Source organism: Alosa pseudoharengus, unplaced genomic scaffold (assembly GCF_046254945.1).
Source record: "Alosa pseudoharengus isolate Yale_2024_CS ecotype anadromous, Long Island Sound unplaced genomic scaffold, YU_APseudo_1.1 YU_APseudo_1.1_scf_2, whole genome shotgun sequence".
Classification (NCBI taxonomy): domain Eukaryota; kingdom Metazoa; phylum Chordata; class Actinopteri; order Clupeiformes; family Clupeidae; genus Alosa; species Alosa pseudoharengus.
The window spans coordinates 3,064,658-3,083,397 of NW_027468663.1; the positions used below are offsets into that span (position 1 = coordinate 3,064,658).

Sequence of the window (18,740 nt, forward strand, 5' to 3'; positions counted from 1 at the left end):
GAAGTAGGGCATTTCAAGAGAGAAATGGCAGTATGACAGCAGTACATTATTTGTACTTGTTTGCTCATAAGTGATATCATCAAATAGGCTAACACTCTGATACCCATGCAGAAAAATGATAGTGACCATGACAACGACGGGCCCCAAGGTCTCCCAACAAATCCGGCCCACTAGAGTTTGACACCCCTGATCTAGAACCAATCAATTTCTGATCTGTGATCTATACTCCTATCCAGCAGATGTCAGTAATGCATTATTCTGTTCTACTTTTAGATGCACTTGCCAACTTGTCCCCGGAAGTTATTCAACTAAGTTTTAGCGCGAAAAGCTGAACGACCCGTAGACGGGCTCTGGCTGTACACAAGCAGAGACATTTAAACGGGCTCTGACACATAGCGAATCTGTATGTTTGCTAACCCTACGTTTACGGTGTGTTTGAGCAACACTTTGTAGTTATTCGGCCAGTTAATCAAGAAGATGTTAGATGTTCTCATTTAAACATGAGATCACTCCGCAATTGTTTTTAGAGCAATACATACCACGTCAACACGTTTATCACTGTGACTGAAAGAAGCCTGTGCCTTAAGTCATAAGTATCAAGGCTAATCTAGATTAATCAAAGTTAGGTTAAAATAATACTTCCTCCTCATGGAAGAACAGCTGAACACTGACAGCGATCGTTTGGAGCCTAAATATGGACTTTCTGGAGGTAAACGACAACTTTCAAGTGAGTGGGGCACGTTAATGTTTTTTGTATGCAACTTAAAAAAAAATCATTACGCATTTGTACCTATTAAGTATCTGTTATGTCTTGAATGAGGCGCCCCTAGACCATAAGCCTTTTAGTGCCAACCTATTCATGACTGGCATGTACTACTTTTTCTGGTAACGTTACATGAAATGTTTCCACACACCAGTGGCGGTTGCTGCTCTTGGGAATAGGCGAAGCTCATTATAAAAACACACAAATATTATTCTTTATCAGATCTGATAAAGAATAGTGTTTGTGTGATTTTATAATTAGTACTGTTGTGAAAATTATTCACGCAAAATAATCATAATAATGGTAAAATCGTGATTATTCTTCAGACAATAATCGTACCACCAAAATCTCTAATCATGCCATGCACAATGACAAACAGGAGTGCAACATTACTGCAGACTTCAACATGGCTATGTTTACGATTAGAAATGTCAAACAAATTTCGCCTATATAGGCTATTGTAGCCCATGAAAAGAGGTTGAAAATAAAAGTTAAAATTCACTGAAGGACTAGCCTACATTGATTGTGAAGTGTCATGTCACACAGGTTGATCTCTGTTGTCCTCCATTTTTTGGGGGGCAAATAAATAGTCATAGTCATAGTCAAGTTTATTTATATAGCACAATTTAAAACAACCTGTGGTTGACCAAATTGCTCAAAAAAAAAACAAAAAAAAAAACAGATAAATAAATAGTTAATATAAGACAAAATGAAACAAGACACACAAAAAAAAAACACAACAGGAAAATAAAACTAAAATAATATGTACATATATATAGCCTATAATTACATTCCACAATTCATTTAAAAGCCATTAATAGCATATGTTCTTTTAACTTGGCTTTAAAAGCACCAATAGTTGGTGTAGATCTAATGTGAAAAGGGAGGTTGTTCCACAACTTGGGCCTAGCTACTGAAAAAGCACGGTCACCTTTATTTTTTAGACGACTCTGTGGTGCTGAGAGCAGTTGTTTATCTGATGACCTCAGAGTTCTGGGAGAGCAGTGAAAGTGTACAAGCTCACTTAGGTATTGGGGAGCTTGTCCATTTAAAGCTTTAAAGACAAAAAGAAGAATTTTGTAATCTACTCTAATTTTCACTGGTAGCCATTGCAGAGATTTAAAAACTGGAGAAATATGTTGTGTCTTTTTAGATTTGGTGAGCAGCCTTGCAGATGCATTTTGCACCATCTGAAGTCGGGATAGAGTGGACTGAGTAACACCAAAATAAAGGGAGTTACAGTAGTCCAGGCGGGATGAAATAAAGGCATGGATCAATATCTCATAGTTTTGGCTTTACTTAAGATTCTGAGGTGGTAAAAAGATGACTTGACAACAGCATTAATTTGTTTCTCAAATTTAAATACAGGGTCAAGTAGAAAGCCAAGATTTCTTGCATAAGGTTTTACAAATCTGGCAAAAGACCCTAGTTCACTAATTGCATTATTTGCAGCTTCATGTGAACCAAAAAAATAGAATTTCTGTTTTGGATTCATTCAGTTTTAAAAAATTGGTCGACATCCATTGTTTAATCTCTTTTAGGCAATCAAGCAATGGGTTTAGAGCACCAGAAGAACCACATTTAAATGGGAGATACAGTTGTGTATCATCCGCATAGCAATGATAGGATATACCGTGCTTTTTCATAATTTGACTGAGTGGCAACATGTACAGTGAGAATAAAATACAACTAAGCACTGATCCCTGTGGAACACCATAAGATAAGGGGGCAGATGAAGATGAAAGATCATTGAAAAGTATCATTGAAAAGTATCATTGAAAGAAACTGAAAAGGTTGAAGGAGGCAAACCATTTCAGTGCAGTTCCTGAAATTCCAACCCAGTGCTCAAGGCACTCTAATAGAATGCAGTGATCTACAGTGTCAAAGGCGGCGCTAAGATCTAGCAGCATAAGTAATGCACAGTTCTTTGCATCCACTGATGGTAACAAGTCGTTAGTGACTTTAATTAAAGCAGATTCCGTGCTGTGTTTAGGTCGGAATCCAGACTGGAAGATGTCTAACATCTCATTCTCTAATAGAAAGGATTGGAGTTGTTGAAAGACAACCTTTTCTAGGATTTTAGAAAGAAAGGGCAATTTTGAGATGGGTCTATAATTGTTTAAGTCAGTGTCATCAAGCTCTGGCTTTTTAAGCAGGGGCTGCACTATTGCATGTTTAAAATGAGTTGGTACTTGGCCAGAGATAAGTGATGAATTGATAATAGAGAGGATGGAGGGACCCACACTCTCAAATGCCTCTTTCACCACCCTTGGTGGAATACAGTTGAGTGGATAAGAGGAGGGTTTTAGATTAAATACAACTTGTTTCAGGTGTGACAAGGAAATGGGTACAAAGCTAAGTAAGGAGGCTGTGAGCACTGGAGGAGTTTCTAGATATACATGTGCATAAAACGTAGATACTTGGTCACGTATATTAGAAATTTTGTTAACAAAGAAATCAAGGAAATTACCACAGTTCAAAGAAGGAGCAGTATTTGCAGTTTCCTTGGGACTGATTAAGGATTTTAAAGTGCTGAAAAGAACCTTAGGCTGGTGACTATGTTTAGTTATAAGATCAGCAAAATATTTCTCTCTAGCAGATTTAACCTTTGCGTGTTAGAGCTGGCCCAGCACGCTATTCTATTCAGCACGTGAGCGCAGCCCAGGGCAACGCAGCCCATCAAGTTGCTACATACTGTACAGTGTATCATACACCGATAACACTTCAAATCCCAAAATGCGTTGCATCGTTAATGCTTTCTGTTCATAAACAAAACACGTATCCATGCAACCAGACAAAGTATCAACGAAAAAATGGCGAAGCGAAAGATTGATAATCGGAGTTTTCAAGATGGGTGGTAAAACGATATATATGTTCATATTATTCATATTATTCAAGGACAAACCCGTTTGCTTGGTATGTGGATTTACCGTAGCTGTCACTAAAGAGTAGCCTACAACATAAAACGGCACTACAAAACTAAACATGAAGACAAATACAAAGATCTGGATGTGAAGCTTAAGCTACAGCAGGTGGGAGAATTGAAAGCAAGTCTGCTTTCAAGGCAGACTATGTTTACCCAAGCCAAGTCACAGAATTCCCACGTTTCCTCCCCCAGACAATGCCGCGACTCCGTCAGCAAGCCGCTCAGACGCTGTCAATGTTCGGAAGCACGTATCTATGCGAACAACTTTTTTCTCTGATGAAGGCAAATAAAACGCCTCTCAGGAGTCTGCTATCAGACTGGCACCTCCACGCAATTCTGAGGATTTCCTCTGTCCAGAGCTTGATTCCAGACCTTGACAAGCTGGCATCTCAGAAGAGAAGCCAGGTGTCTGGCTCGCACCAGTGCGAGTAGCCCATGAACTGTTAATGAACTGTCATGAACTGTTAATAGTTACAATTACAATTTTGATAGTTGTTAAATGTTATTTACAATTTTTATAGTTCACCTGCAAAAATAGGCCAATATATTTTTTCTATTCAGATATTCAATATATTTTTTCTATTAGGCTATATTCAGAAATGCCTGCATTCTATTTTTTCTTGTGTGTATACAGTTTTAATTCAATAAAAACATCGGTTATTCAATAAATGTTGAGCTTGGCCCGCGACATACTCCCAGTTCTTAATTTTGGCCCCCTGTGAATTTGAGTTTGACACCCCTGATTTAGAGGGTTCTCAAGAATGATGGTAGAAGGGGCAGACTTGAAAAAACTAGCAAAATTGGTTACCGTCATGTTGTTAATAACACGTGAATAACGTGGTGGAGGACGGCTTTTCTTAATAAGACCTGGGATATTCACGTGAAAGACAATTGGCATATGATCAGAAATACAGGTGGAGACAATGTTCAGATCATTAACGTCAAAACCATACGATAGAACCAGGTCAAGTGTGTGTATGTGAGTTGGACCGGAGACTGACTGGATCAAATCAAAGGCTTCAATTAAATTATTGAAGTCCGACACCATAGGTTTATCAGGACAACACACATGTATATTAAAATCTCCCACAATTAGAACCCTTTCCCAGTTTGCCATAATCATACCAAGGAAGTCAGAAAAGTCTTGAATGAAACTGGTGCTTGGTCTTGGAGGCCGGTAAATCACTGCGCAAAGCAGTAGGACGTCGATGTCAATTTTGATCAGCTGCAACTCAAAGCTCTGATACGTCATAGGTGGAAGCAAACGGCAGTTAAAATCTTGCTTGAAAATGGCAGCAGTCCCACCACCTCTTCCAGAAAGTCTTGGTGAATTTAGGCAATTGCAGTCCACCGGAGTTAATTCATTTATAGCGCTCAACTCGTCAGGGTTGACCCAGGTCTCACATAAAAATAAAAAGTCTAAACTGTGAGATTTAAAAAGATCGTTCAATATGAATGTCTTATTAGCGATAGATCTGGCATTTAACAGAGCCATCTTCAGAACAGATAGGCCTGTAGAAGTATGCTGTGGAGGGCACAGTCTTGGTTCGGGTCTCACCAGTGCCGCATGATTCATATGCCGACATTCAGCGAGTTGAGAGGATGGTGCGCTGTCTGTAACGATCTCACAATGAAGTTTTGGGGAGTTGGGTGTAGACAGTGTTTCCCCTACAATGTATTCATCAGCGGCGCAGCACCGCTCCTGGAAATCAAGCGCCACTGCAAAAAAAGTTGCCTAATTAAAAATAAATTGACGCAAGTGAACTTCAGGAACAGCTGCCGTTCGTTCAGGTTTTCTGTCAACAAATAATAGTAGGCTAACGTTGAAGGCGCAGTCAGGATTCCACAGGAGATCACGTTTGTTTGTGTTTATGTTTAAGTTTATTAGCAGATGCAGTTTTGTGCAAAAAAAACGTAGCCTACATTATGTTAACCAAGGAACCAAATTAAACACGTCAGCGAGATAGCTCGCCCCTACCTTCAGTAGCCTGTTCCCAGATAAATTCCACGCATTGTTTCGTTTTTGTTTGATACAGGCAATGCTTTCAAGCCGTGTTGCTAACATGCCTAGGCTGTGGAACTAAGGTCTAGCTAGCCTATTGGTGGGTTTAATTGAATTTGAGTAATAGGATATGCAACCATTTACATCTGAGATAGTTCATATGTATCTCTAATTCCTGTAGAGTTAGCCTATGAACTATGAATATATGTTCTTACCTTAACTTTCACTGCAGAAGTTCTTGGGCAGAGTATCGGAAGACCTTCATCCCTGGAAAGCACAAACTCAACAAAGAGTTGTATCGCAGAAACCGCCTTCTCCGCTGTGCCGACAGTCAATCGACTATATTGCAACCATAGGTGTTCATGGGGAAATACCGCGGATGAGGAAGAGAAGGGAAGCCCAAACCAGTTACTGGTGACTCAGAGTCCGAGGTGCAGCTATTGCCTACGTTTTTGTAACAGCGTTTTCTTCTTGTTGTCTGCAGTGTCAGATACTCAGCTGTATCCAGAGTTTTGTTACAAATTATCCCAGTGTTGCCTCAACGTTCTATAGGCAAAAACTTGAACTCCGATAAAAACTAAGATCGTGTAAAAATAAGTCACTGAAACAGCGAACAACGAATAGTAACTGATCATAGCCAACTTTTGGCAAATAAAAACTGTAATAAAAACAACACCGAGTAATGAAAATAGTGAACATAAATCAAAGAAAGTATAGCCATACGGAGCGGCGCATCTGGCCAGCGTCCCCGTTATTAGGCAACTCATAAATAAATTAAATTAATGCAGAGGAAAATCTTGCTGCAGCCTGCGGGAAGGTGGAGCCCAGCCCACATCCAAGTCAGCCATGTTTTTTTATTTTTTTATTACATCAAGCAGTTTAAAATCGCTGGCGGTGAGAGGGAGGCAGAGAGAGAGCCATGACTCGCGACGAGCGAGCTGCAACATAAACCAGCAATTTACTGCAAAACACATTCTATTGTGTATTCAACACGTAAATTGTGGATTCAAACCAGTGCAACAACTCGCAACAGCACCAACGTTCCCATAAGAACGCCGATGTCACACTACTCGTCAGATATGAACTAGCTAGCTAGCTGGCTAGCTAGCCAGCAAAATTAACCACCCAGATGGTAAGAGGCTGGCGGCGGCCCACCGGTTTCATAGTTCGCTGTCCGCTGGTGACTTTTCTGACTCGTTTTGAATCGCCTTTGACTACTTCAGAGTGGCTGCCTATGGGCATGCACAAACATGTCTCTAAAACAACCCTTAACGTTCGTTTTCAAAACTGTCCCATTGATTTCTGTTGGAAGACACATTGCACGTTGATATTACTGCGCCACCGGAAACTGAAACGAGGGCTGTTTACGTTTGGTTGTAGTCTTTCCGTGAGACCTTCTTTTACTGTCTAAGCTTATGCTTCAGGCTCAAATATTGAGCTGAAGTTTATACGTGGTTGTGTGGTATCTGAAAAAATAGTTCCACATTAGCAAATAACACGGCTGGAAATCATACATTGCGTCGATATTAGTTTTTAATAATCAACGAACACCACTAACCACTCGTGAGTTGCACAATTTTGAAAACGAACGTTAAGGGTTGTTTTAAGGACATGTTTGTGCATGCCCATAGGCAGCCACTCTGAAGCAGTAAAGGCGATTCAAAAACTAGTCAGAGAAGTCGAGACGGGACCAATTGTCAATTTCGGTGTCCACCACTAGTTCATCCAAAACAAACCAGAAAAGGGACTATCCTTAAATAATTTAACAACTATTTAACTGTTCACCCATTGCAACTGTCAGTTGTCATCAACTGTGACTCCCGCCAACTGTTTCCTCTTTCCTCAACTTTTTCAAAATAAAAGTCCTCACTACAATAATTCCCTATTAAATAATTTAACCATTTAAACTACTTAAAGGTAAACTATGCAGTATTGGCAATTTCCTTACTGTTTTTTTGGTTTTTGCTTCTTTTTCGCTGGCTCGGTCATGATTAATGTCTGAGAAACTCCATCGCTACCTTTTTGCCTGGCGTGTTATGTGTATTTGAATGCAGTAAAGCAATTCGTTACACTCGTTATACTTCCTGACACTGAGGCCGTCGGCCTGCCGGCCCACAGTTGCAAGGGTGGTTTTTCTGCTCACAGGTGCTAGGGGGAAGTGAGACGGCCACCATTCAACCCGAAAAAAGTCATTTAACCATTCCAATGACTGCAGTTTGATATGCAAGTTTTTTAGCTTAATTTACCTTCATTTAACAGCTTCATAGTTTACCTTTAACTAGGCTATTTAACTATTCAGCCATTGCAACTGTCAGTTGTCAATTATGACTCCCGCCAACTGTTTCCTCTGCCCACAACTGTTTCAAAATAAGGCCTCATTACAATAATTCCCTATTAAATAATTTAACAATTTAAACTATTCAACTATTTAACTGTTCAGCCATTTCAACTGTCAGTTGTCATCAACTATGACTCCCACCAACTGTTTCCTCAGCCTATGACAACTATTTTCAACAACAACAACTATGACAACTATTTTCATGCACTGGTAATTCCTCGGAATTACATTTTCTAGTTTATTTATTTATGAAAAATGAGGAGGGAGTCAGTCTGTCAGTTTAGGCCAATCTGTCTGGGAGTGATTAGTCCAGCATTTCTTAACCATTTAGTAGAATAGTATAGCCCTTACCTTCTGCTGGCTTTCAGGTGCCACACTGCTTATTTCAGTCTTGCACCGCAGACAGCAAAAAATATAAACCTATTGAGATTATTGATCTGTGTTGAACGAGTTTACTCCACTTACTTTACAAAACCAGCGTCCCTCTTCCAGTTTAGTCCATCTGTGATTTGAGTACTGATTCAGAAAATGAAAAAACTAGGCTACTTGTATCCGTTTTTGGTTTTGGAAACGGATATAGAAAAAACAAGTGTTTGTATTTTTTTGAATGATACACAGATTATGCATGCATTCCTTTAGTAGGGTGAATTGCCTTAATATGGGACACTGCCTGACATGGGACACCTAGTGAGGTTTTAATGTGCTGTAATTACATTAATACACAGGATTAGATGTTAAAATCCCTTGTGCCAAAAGCCAAGGTAAAAACACATTAAGAAGCCCCTGCTCAAGTTTAACTTTAAAAAGCACACTACCCACAAATCCGCCAACAAATGGTCACAAACACAATACAAATGGCCCATCCAACAGCAGTATGCGGCATGTCATTGGGGTTATCAAGTGGGCACCCTCATTCACCGATGTTTCGTTAAGTTAGGCCCACGACACCTCATGAAGGCTTAACAGTGAAACCAGCGTCCTGGAGACACTCCCCTCCATGCTGCCACCATATTACCACATTGAAATATCCAATACCCAAAATACTCTTAACCAGCCCAGGCATGGTCAAGGTTGGCTAGGTTGGTCCGTCCCGTTGATGTGGACTGAACCATAGCCATAAAAACCTTGGCCAATCAACCTAGACACAGCCCATCACAAACACAAAACAAATTAGCCAGTTAGCTTACGCCCCATGCTGCCACCATATTACCACAACAAACATCCAAATACCCTTAACCAACCTAGGCATGGTCTAAGTTGGCTAGGTTGGTCCGTCCCGTTGATGCGGACTGAACCATAAACCATAAAAAACCTTAGCCAAGTACCATCAACCTAGGCACAGTCCATCACAAACACAAAACAAATGAGCCAGTTAGCTTACCTTAGCTTGCGCCCCAGGAAGGGTAACTTCTCCTTACCCACAACCATTCGCTTGCCCGTTCTGCTGCTAAAGACATGCTACTAACCACCTGCCTTAGACTTCGACCACAAATGCCCAATTCAGACAGCAAGCCAATAGCAGATCTGGCCACAAACCCACGTGCACCGATTTCAATAGGCCTTAATCGTGCACTCCAACCTCGCTTAGCTGCCTCCTCTGCTATTTCAGTGTATTTAGCTCTCTTCAGCTCATTGGCCACTTCCACTCTGTCTTCCCAAGGAACAGTGAGCTCAATGAAGTAAACTATCTTCTCTTAATCCGACCATAGAATTACGTCGGGTCGTAGTTTAGTACTCACTATATGTGGAGGTACAGCCATCTGCTGGCCAAGATCAACCTTCATTTCCCAGCCCGCCCCATTTTTCAACTGGCCGGTTTTACACCTGGCCTTCGCGGAACAAGGTTTATCCCCCTGACGTACAAAGTTAATTTGCCTTACCCCTTTACTAGCTGCTAATGAATTGACTTCTCTCCTTTTATCCTCTATTGCCACTGCCACACATTTCAATACCTGGTTATGACGCCACGTATACCGCGCCTGGGTGAGACTTACCTTGCACCCTGATAGGATATGGTGGAGACAGGAGCAAGTCTGTCAAGTGCTGTAGACATGCAGTCATTATAGTGGTCAACTAAATCCCCCAATGAAGTATTAAAAGCAGGGGAGGGATAAGTGGCAATTAGAGAAGTGAGTTCCTCTGGGTCCACCTTTTTAATGTTGCGATATGACATCACACGCTGAACCTTGGACTTCATGACAGGCAGATGGGTGTCAAACAGTACAGCTTTGTGGTCAGAGATGGGTAGTTCAGCAGTACTGATATTGACAGGCTTGATACCAGAGCAACAGACCAGATCTAAAATATGTCCTTTGTTGTGGGTTGGAAAGTCAACATATTGTGTGATCCCAAAGGAGTCAAGCATATCCATAAAGTCTTTTGTAAATGCATTAGAACATTTGTCCATATGTATATTAAAATCCCCCATCAGGATGACATTAGGAGACATTGCATTCAAAGCAGTAAGAACAGTTGAAGGTTCAGGAATAAACATATTTGATGGTTTAGGTGGTCTGTACAATACCGCAATAATGGTGGGTGTGGGTCCTTTGAGTTTAACAGCCAGCAGTTCAAAAGAGGTGTGATAAGGCACTGATAGCGGTGTCAGTTTCACATTCTCGCGATAGAGCAGTGCGAGACCACCTCCCCTCCCGGATGAGCGGGCTTTACAGATGTAAACAAATCCATGTGGGACTGCTTGGTTCAAAAGAAATCATTGCTCTGCTGCCACATTTCCGTCAGGCATAGAAAGTCCAGTTTATGGTCCACAATGAAGTCGCTGACGAGAGAAGCTTTGTTGGTAAGGGATCTTATGTTGAACAATCCAGCTTTCAATCGGTTTGACTGACTGTGCACATCCGATCTGGGCAGACGGGCAAGCACAGTATGGTCAACTTGTCGATCAGGCTTCAAATGACCACGATCAACAGTCCAGAGACAGGGGATTATTTTGTCATCTTTGCGAGCCATGCAGATTTTGTTGCGACGAGATCCTCGATGGATATACTTTGGACGTCGGAGAATGTCGCGTTGACACAGAAGCTCCGCAGAAGGTGCATAGTTCCCCCATAGCCGGTAAAGTTCACTTATTAAATATTTCCTCATCCTTACTCCAGCAGATGTAGCCGATGCAGGAATTTGTTGTGGGTAAGTAGGCCTAGTCCTAGAGCGCTGTTGGCTTAGACTACTGCGATGGAGTTTAACGTTAGGCTTCTTGCGTCCTCCGGTCACTTTGTTGATGAACGGAGTATGAAAATCAAAGAAAATGATCGATGTATTCGTGAGAAAAAGTAAAATTACTGAAAGTAAACAAGCCAGCTGGAGCGGCGTCAATGTCGCCAGCGTCCCCGTTACTAGGAACTACCGTTGACAGAGGAACTTCATAAACTGTCAATGGCCACATTAGCCGAGGCAACAAACCAAACTGCCAACACCACAGCTTGAGCTTACCTGGCAGCCCTGACTTGTCAATTTTTGCAATACCTTACCTAGTGACCTGTCTCAAGTCTTCAACCTGTGATTTATCAGTAAGGCTTGCATCATACCACCTTCCCAGACTCTTCACTGGTTTCTCCAGAACTGTGGGAATCACCCCCTTATTTATAGCAAACTTCTTATCTATTACCTTCCCTTTAACAATTGAGAGACTCCTAGACTTACTTGGCTTCACCTTCATTCTGGCCCATTCCAGATTACTATTTAACTTATCCAGCAACCTGTTGGTGCATGGAACGGTTGACGTCAAGGTTGTCATGTCGTCCATGAAAGCCCTAATCGGGGGGAGGTGTGGCCCTCCCTGCAACTTCTCCCCACCCACTACCCATTTTGAGGCCCTAATGATGACCCATTGCCATTGTAAAAGCAAGTGTGGAGATGGTACATCCGGCCATGATTCCTATCTCAAGTTGTTGCCACCCTGTGGTGTAATCAGCTGTAGTAAAACATAATTGAATATCCAGAAAGTATGCTTTTACTAGGCTTTTAATGCTACCTGGGATTCTGAAATAATCAAAGGCTTCCCACAACAGACTATGCGGCACAGACCCAAAAGCATTAGCCAAATCCAAGAACACAACGTGCAGGTCTCTCTTCTCACGCTTTGCTAATTGAATTTGGTGCCAAATCATGCTGGTATGCTCTAAGCACCCGGAGAAGCCAGAAATTCCAGCTTTTTGCACCGTGGTATCAATTAGTTTATTCCTTTCAAGGTAATTTGTCAGTCTCTGTGCCACCACACTGAAGAAAACCTTCCCTTCAACATTCAGTAGTAGCCTGGGTGTTCCCATGCTGCCTTGCGCGCGATTTGATTCACGCTGCTAAGGCAGCCTGGAGACCATGGAGCAAATTTTCGCCTGAGATAGGAGACCAATCACAGAACAAGGGGGAAAGCAAGACGATGATGAGCTATGCACAGACGCATTTGATAGACATCCATGGCCCCCAATAAACGGATCTGGGCATTTTTTTCAAATACGAGAAAATGAACGTTTGGTTCCTAGACCACGTCTCATTGAGAAGTGGTGGCGCTAGCCAGGCTAATTCAGTAGACTAATTGGCCTAAATTGATTAATCTCCACTGCATCCTTTTCTTTGGGAATAAATATTCCCCCAGCCCTCCGCCAAGCCTTGGGAATACTCTTATACAACCGGTAGGGCACTCCATTAGGTCCTGGGGCTGAAGAGGCCCTTGCACGTTTTATTACTTCTTGCACCTCTTTCCACCTTGATGGACTATCGTCGCATTGGCTACTTAATTCACCAATAGGTGGGATATCAGCAGGAAGTACCATCTCTCTGAACCTCTCCCTATCTTTGTGCACTCCCTCTAAATACTCCTCAAGCTTCTGCTTAGGTTCCAAAAGACTACCACTCTTCTGCAATACGAATAAAGACTTAACAAACTTAAATGGGTCTTTATAGAATGCTAGTCGAGCTCGTGATTTCTTCTTCCTATTTTTCCTAATATTTTCAGCTCTTCTTAGCACTGCCAACCGCTCCCTCACATCTGCCTGTAGACAGTCAATACCTTCCTTCTCATCATCTGTAGCTTTTCTCCACTGCTTCTTAAGCTGCCTCCTCTCCTTGATAAGTTTATCTATCTCCTGCTGGCGCCTAGATTTGACTACCTCATGTTGCCGTTTTGTCCTTATCTCAATAGTCCCAAATCTTTCCTTACCATAGCTATTAATAATGTCTCCCATTTTCTCTAATTTGCTTTCAGCCGTCCCCTTGAGCTGACCCAGGATACTGACCAAATCACTATTAACATCTTCCCACATTCTACATTCTGCTGCACCTGGCCATCTAACCCCAGGCCTATGACCATTAATCTTCTACCTCCTTGGCTGACTGGACTATCTTTCTGCCTCAGTGCTAGAACTTTCCTCAACAACAGGGGTACTGATGTCCTGCGAACTGTGGGTTTCTTCCTGTCGCTGAACTTCAACCGACTGACTTGATGCACTTCTTAAGAAATAGCTATCAATGCGGGGACCCTGTGTTCCCTCTACCAAGCACTTCTTTTTCCCTTGATGAATTTTCAGTCCCTTTAGACTTGTAACCTTCTGCCAACCACACACACACATCTGCAGCTTTTTCTCAGTTTTCTCTGAACTAGTGGCTTCCACAAACATGTTTTCCTTACTCGTAATCAAATTCGTTCCAGGGTCAGTAACCATGTCTATCACAAGTGAGTCATTTTCCGCCCCTGCTCTCGCTGACTCTAGGGGTATTTTTTTCATTATGTCGTACTGTAGCTTAGTAGGGTGCAGCCCATAGCTTAGTGAAGCCTGGGCTACTGCCACAATGAGCTGCTAACCCATTGTAGCCCCGTAATATATACTACAGAAGTCCGAAATGCAAAAATGTGCCACTTGAGGGCTAGTCACCATGTGATGATGATATGAACATAATAAGTAAAGAGTTTATTTGGCCAGACAGTGTTCTTACTTTTTATACTAGCGGGATAAGGGTCCATTCACATTTGTGTGTGGTCAGAACATGTTGGTTGCATGCATTAGCTGTTGTGATCGATGTTAATCACAAAATCTGCATAATTTGCTAGGGAAGACCATTGTGCGCAGACTGCGGTTGCAGATTTATGCCTGCTCTTTTTTATCATTGGCTACCCATATCTCCTTGGGCAAGTGTGTTAGCAATAGCGGTGGAAAACAGCGACTTCTGATCTGATTATGTACAGTCAAGATTTCCTAGAATTCCGAGAATCAGTGACAAACACTGGTTGCAAGAAAGACAGTGAAATGGCAATTAATTTTGCAATGTCAGTTTTTCGATGATCTATGCAGATGCAACTTAACACTCATCCACGGAGGTTATAGCTAAACCTTCATGTTGTAGCTTTAAATGTTCATGTCCATGTTGCTTATGCAGTAGGAAACAGTGCTTTGTCACAGGCTACAGCTATAACAAAGTTGCTCATTACCTTTTTTCACAGGGGAAGTGGAGATGGACATTGCTCAGTTAAATCATGATGTGCCACAGCTTTCAGAAGTTTTCTCCATTGTAGACAAAATTGGTGAAGGTGAGTGTGCACTTTTCAGTATCAGTCTGCTTCATCTCTGCAAATTATATAACTAGTGACCGTCCAGACCAGTCCCCACACAGCAGATCTTGGATTTTATGGGTTAGACATTAGAGATGAGCCGATCCAATACTCAAGATCGGTATCGGTCCTATATTGGCCAAAATAACTTGATTGGATATTACTAATCCGACCCATTCCGCTAAAAGCTGTTATCATAATTAACCTATACTTGGAAGCACACGACATAGAGAGATGCTATGCTATGAGCAGCATATAAGCGTAGTAATATTGTAAAGACTTACAGCATGCATCCAGGCAAATGTATTGACCGCATAGTTGTTTTAATAGACAATATCGGATTGGTATCGGTATCAGCAGGTTGTCATATCAATAAAGTATCTATCCATCTATCTATCTATCTATCTATCTGGCATTAGTAAGTGGTATTGTGCCATCCCTGTTAGATATCCTGTTACTCTGTTGGGTCATTACATTAACTTTAGGCCCAACTTTAGGCTATTATCATTCGACAGATATGACATGGATGACCATAAGTATTGTAGACTGTTTCCACATGAAAATCATGCTTGAGTCTTAAGTACAGTGTTTCCCCTGGAATTTTCTCCCACAGCGCTGTTATTGGCAGAAAGTTAGTAACTGAGCTAAGCTAGGAGGATCCAGGGGCCAATTTTGAAAAATACCAGTAGGCACGGCCGAAGTGCCCTTGAGCAAGGCTAGTGATGCACCGATGTGAAAATTGTGGCCGATACCGATAACCGATATTAATTTTGCTGTTATGGCCGATACCGATATTTACCGATGTCGATCTGTATAGAAAACACATTCTTATGATAATCAAATAAAGAGCTATTTTCCAAAATGCATTTTTTTAAATAACGTTTCAATAGCCTACCTTAGAACACCAGAGGATTACAATATAATAGAATATATATGTATTATTTTATATCCTGATATAAAAAGAGAGAATACTGAATGTCTGATATTTATGACAGCACTTTATGCAGATTAGCCTATAGGTATGGCACACTATAGGCCTACTATTTATATTACAACTCTCCCTCTTTAATTCAGCTGTGTGGTTGAAGCCTGGAAATATTGTAAACAAAGTAGCATAGTAGCATAGTTGGCTAGCTTATCATAGTCTACTGATTGGACTGTTCAGTTTCCCCATGTGTGTTTAAGTTTAAAGGTAATACTTGTTCTCCTTGGTACAGGCACTTTTGAGAAACATTGGTATTGAGATGATCAGTCAACTTGAAACCAAGAGTTTTTAACAAATATGTGCAGCATGCTAATGTTGCTAAGCAGATTTAATAGTAATTTAGCTAGTCGTCTTCTATGAGTCCTTGCTTTCACGATTGTAATGTTTTATTTAGTGCTGCCACTAACGACAAATTTTCTAACGACTAATCTTTCGACTAATTTTTCGATTAGTCGACTAATCTAAACGACTATTTTTTTTTTTTTTAAATCAAGTGTTTGTTATTTTGTTGTGTACGTTTTATTTTGAACTCAACTAAAGGGAAAACGTAAACTATATATCACCTTGTTAGAAGCTGTATTACTGTAAGTAAACTGTTCAAAAACATTATGTAGCCTATTAAAAAAAAAAAAACACCCATTTAAAATGCTACCTTCAGATCTACAGTAATGTCAGACCTTTGATAGACTTTATTTGTATGCCAGTGTTGCCATCGACATAGACAACTTCTTTGACCTGAGGCCCGGTCATGGCATACTTTGGGGTCATAGGGCCCACCTACATGAACCCACCCCCCATCAAATTATCATTATATCACATCACAATTATTATTGTTATGCTATATTGTTATACATGCACTTCAAAGCAGCCAGTGTTTAAAGTGCTAACATTGTTCACAAAAAGTTTGAAAACATGCACATCAGAGGACTGCTTTACTAATGTAAAATATAATTAGAATAGTTCCATTGCTTTTGCATGGTTGCATGATAAATACTTCTCAAAACAACAGCAATTATATGGGTGTCATCGTTTGGGATGTTTCCCTCATGCAAGCATCATATACTGGTAGGCAAATGGAAAGAATATTTACATATTTAATTATGCCACAAGCTTTTGGCCACGTTATTCAAATTTGACTATACAATACTCTAGATAGTGTATTATAGTCTGTGCTCTGTTTTTATGGAAGTTGCATAAATCCACATTGTTCTATTAAATGTAGTTTCATAATTAAATTATCAGTTAATCAGTTTCATAATTAATAATTATCAGACGAAGCCCCGGGAATAATTTCACGCCGCAGCTCCGGACCAGCAATGTCCACGTTACGGCCGGTGCTGGTCCGCGCGGCCCATAGTTTGAGAAACGCTGGACTTTGAAAGGTGACAGGAGTTGAGGACTTTGCAAATGAGCCTAACATCAGCATGTTCAAAACAAGTAGGCTACAGGCACTTTGCGCGTCTTACCACATAGGTTACTTCACTTTATCAGTTGGCTTGAACGCTAAAAAAATATGCGTCGTGACTTATTGACCATGGGAAATGACGTGCACCTTGATTGTTGATATCACGGGCGGCGGCATGTTCGGTTTAACGTTTTTTTGTATGAATGAATTACAGTAATGACACGCCGTTGCGTTGTCAACGTGAGACACTTCACTTGATTTATTTCAATTTCCACAATAGGCTACTATATTAGTCAGAGTCTGGACTAGGGGTGTAACGGTACACAGAAGTCACGGTTCGGTTCATACCTCGGTTCGGACATCACGGTTCGGTACGAGTTCGGTACAATGGAGGGAAAAGCAAAACAAAAATGCAGAAAGCATTTTTTTTATACATTTCTCAGGCTGTACCACCTAGTGTCCTACAGTCTCTTTCCTGAGCTATCTGCAACAGCCTGAAGTGTGTAAGATGTAGGCTAAACAGTACAATAAGTACCCAGACTCCATCTGTAACTTGTAAACAAAATAAAACAATCAGCTATAAAACTGAAAATAGGCCTACAGCATCTCTTATTTCTGAAAGTGCAAATTACATAGAAAAATTATTTTTAAAAATCCACTTAAGCAAGACCTTCAACATCTGTGTTTAGTTGTATATGGAAGGGTCTACAATTTGCCTCAATATTTTTCATTGTGTGTAAAGTAATAATCTAGCCTACTAACTGTGAAAATATCACACTATTTTGCCTTTTTTTTAAAAAACAAACACCCACTGGGGCGAAATTGCTCCTTTCATTTCATAAAGAGACTACAACTAGAAGTCACGTGACTTTGCCCTTTGACGTTAACTCACCGTAGCATGGTTTGTTTATTAGCCTGGTTAGCGTTGTCACTTTACTGTCACTTAACACGACCAGCTCCTCATGTGAGAAGTTACAAGTTACCACGCGATTTACATAGCTTTCTGTCATTACGAAATCGTTTAATTTAAGCCATAGGTTTTGGCCCTATTTGTATGTATCCAAAGGCTGCTGAAGCGCAGGGGAAGTTTTTTACCCCTCGTTTCAGTGATTGGTAGCTAGCCTACTACATAATCTGGGTGATGGCTTCTAATATGTGTAGCATTTTTTTCACTCACATACCCAACAACTGCTGAACAACGCCGACACACAGTTTCATCTTATCCACCACTCTTTCGCCTGTACTAACGTTACTGTAACTGAAGTTCTCAAACTTGCGATCTTAAAGAGACCAGCGGATCCTCTAACTCTTGTGGGTCGCCACCACTTGCTTATGTTGCTGCTATCTCTGACTGACTTGACCGACGACCTGACAAAAAAAGAACATAGGCGCCAATCAGAGCCAAGGCGAGGCTACAGATTAGCGTTAGGTGTCGCTAAAGAACTCCCGTAACTCTCGCTACTTAACAAATTTTGCGCATGACATTAATTAATCCGCACACGAGTTTTATGTATTTTGATACCGTGTATTCTCCGTGTAAATTCATGCACCGAACCGTGACGCCCGTACCGTTTCGGTTCAATACGAATACATGAACCGTTACACCCCTAGTCTGGACTAGCGTAACCTACTAGCTTAGCTCCCCCCACTTAGCTCTGCCTAATAATTAATTGCGCTGAAAGCAGGCAGGCACGCAGCTTTGCTGCTGGCGTTAACACTTGCGTGCATAGTGGGGTTTAAAACATGCCAAAGTCTTAGT

The 18,740-nt window shown here is 41.1% G+C and overlaps 1 protein-coding gene across 2 annotated transcripts in view; it reads left to right on the forward strand.

Moving 5' to 3' along the window:
* Positions 1-350: 350 nt before the first annotated feature.
* cdc7 (cell division cycle 7 homolog (S. cerevisiae)) overlaps positions 351-18,740 on the forward strand; it is a 39,051-nt gene continuing 20,661 nt past the window's right edge. For both annotated transcript variants that reach the window (XM_076293392.1, XM_076293393.1), the window contains exons 1-2: positions 351-727; positions 14,484-14,570. In XM_076293392.1, the coding sequence (XP_076149507.1) occupies positions 649-727; positions 14,484-14,570 (166 nt within the window). In that variant the 5' untranslated portion in view covers positions 351-648. The remainder of the gene's footprint in view (positions 728-14,483; positions 14,571-18,740) is intronic.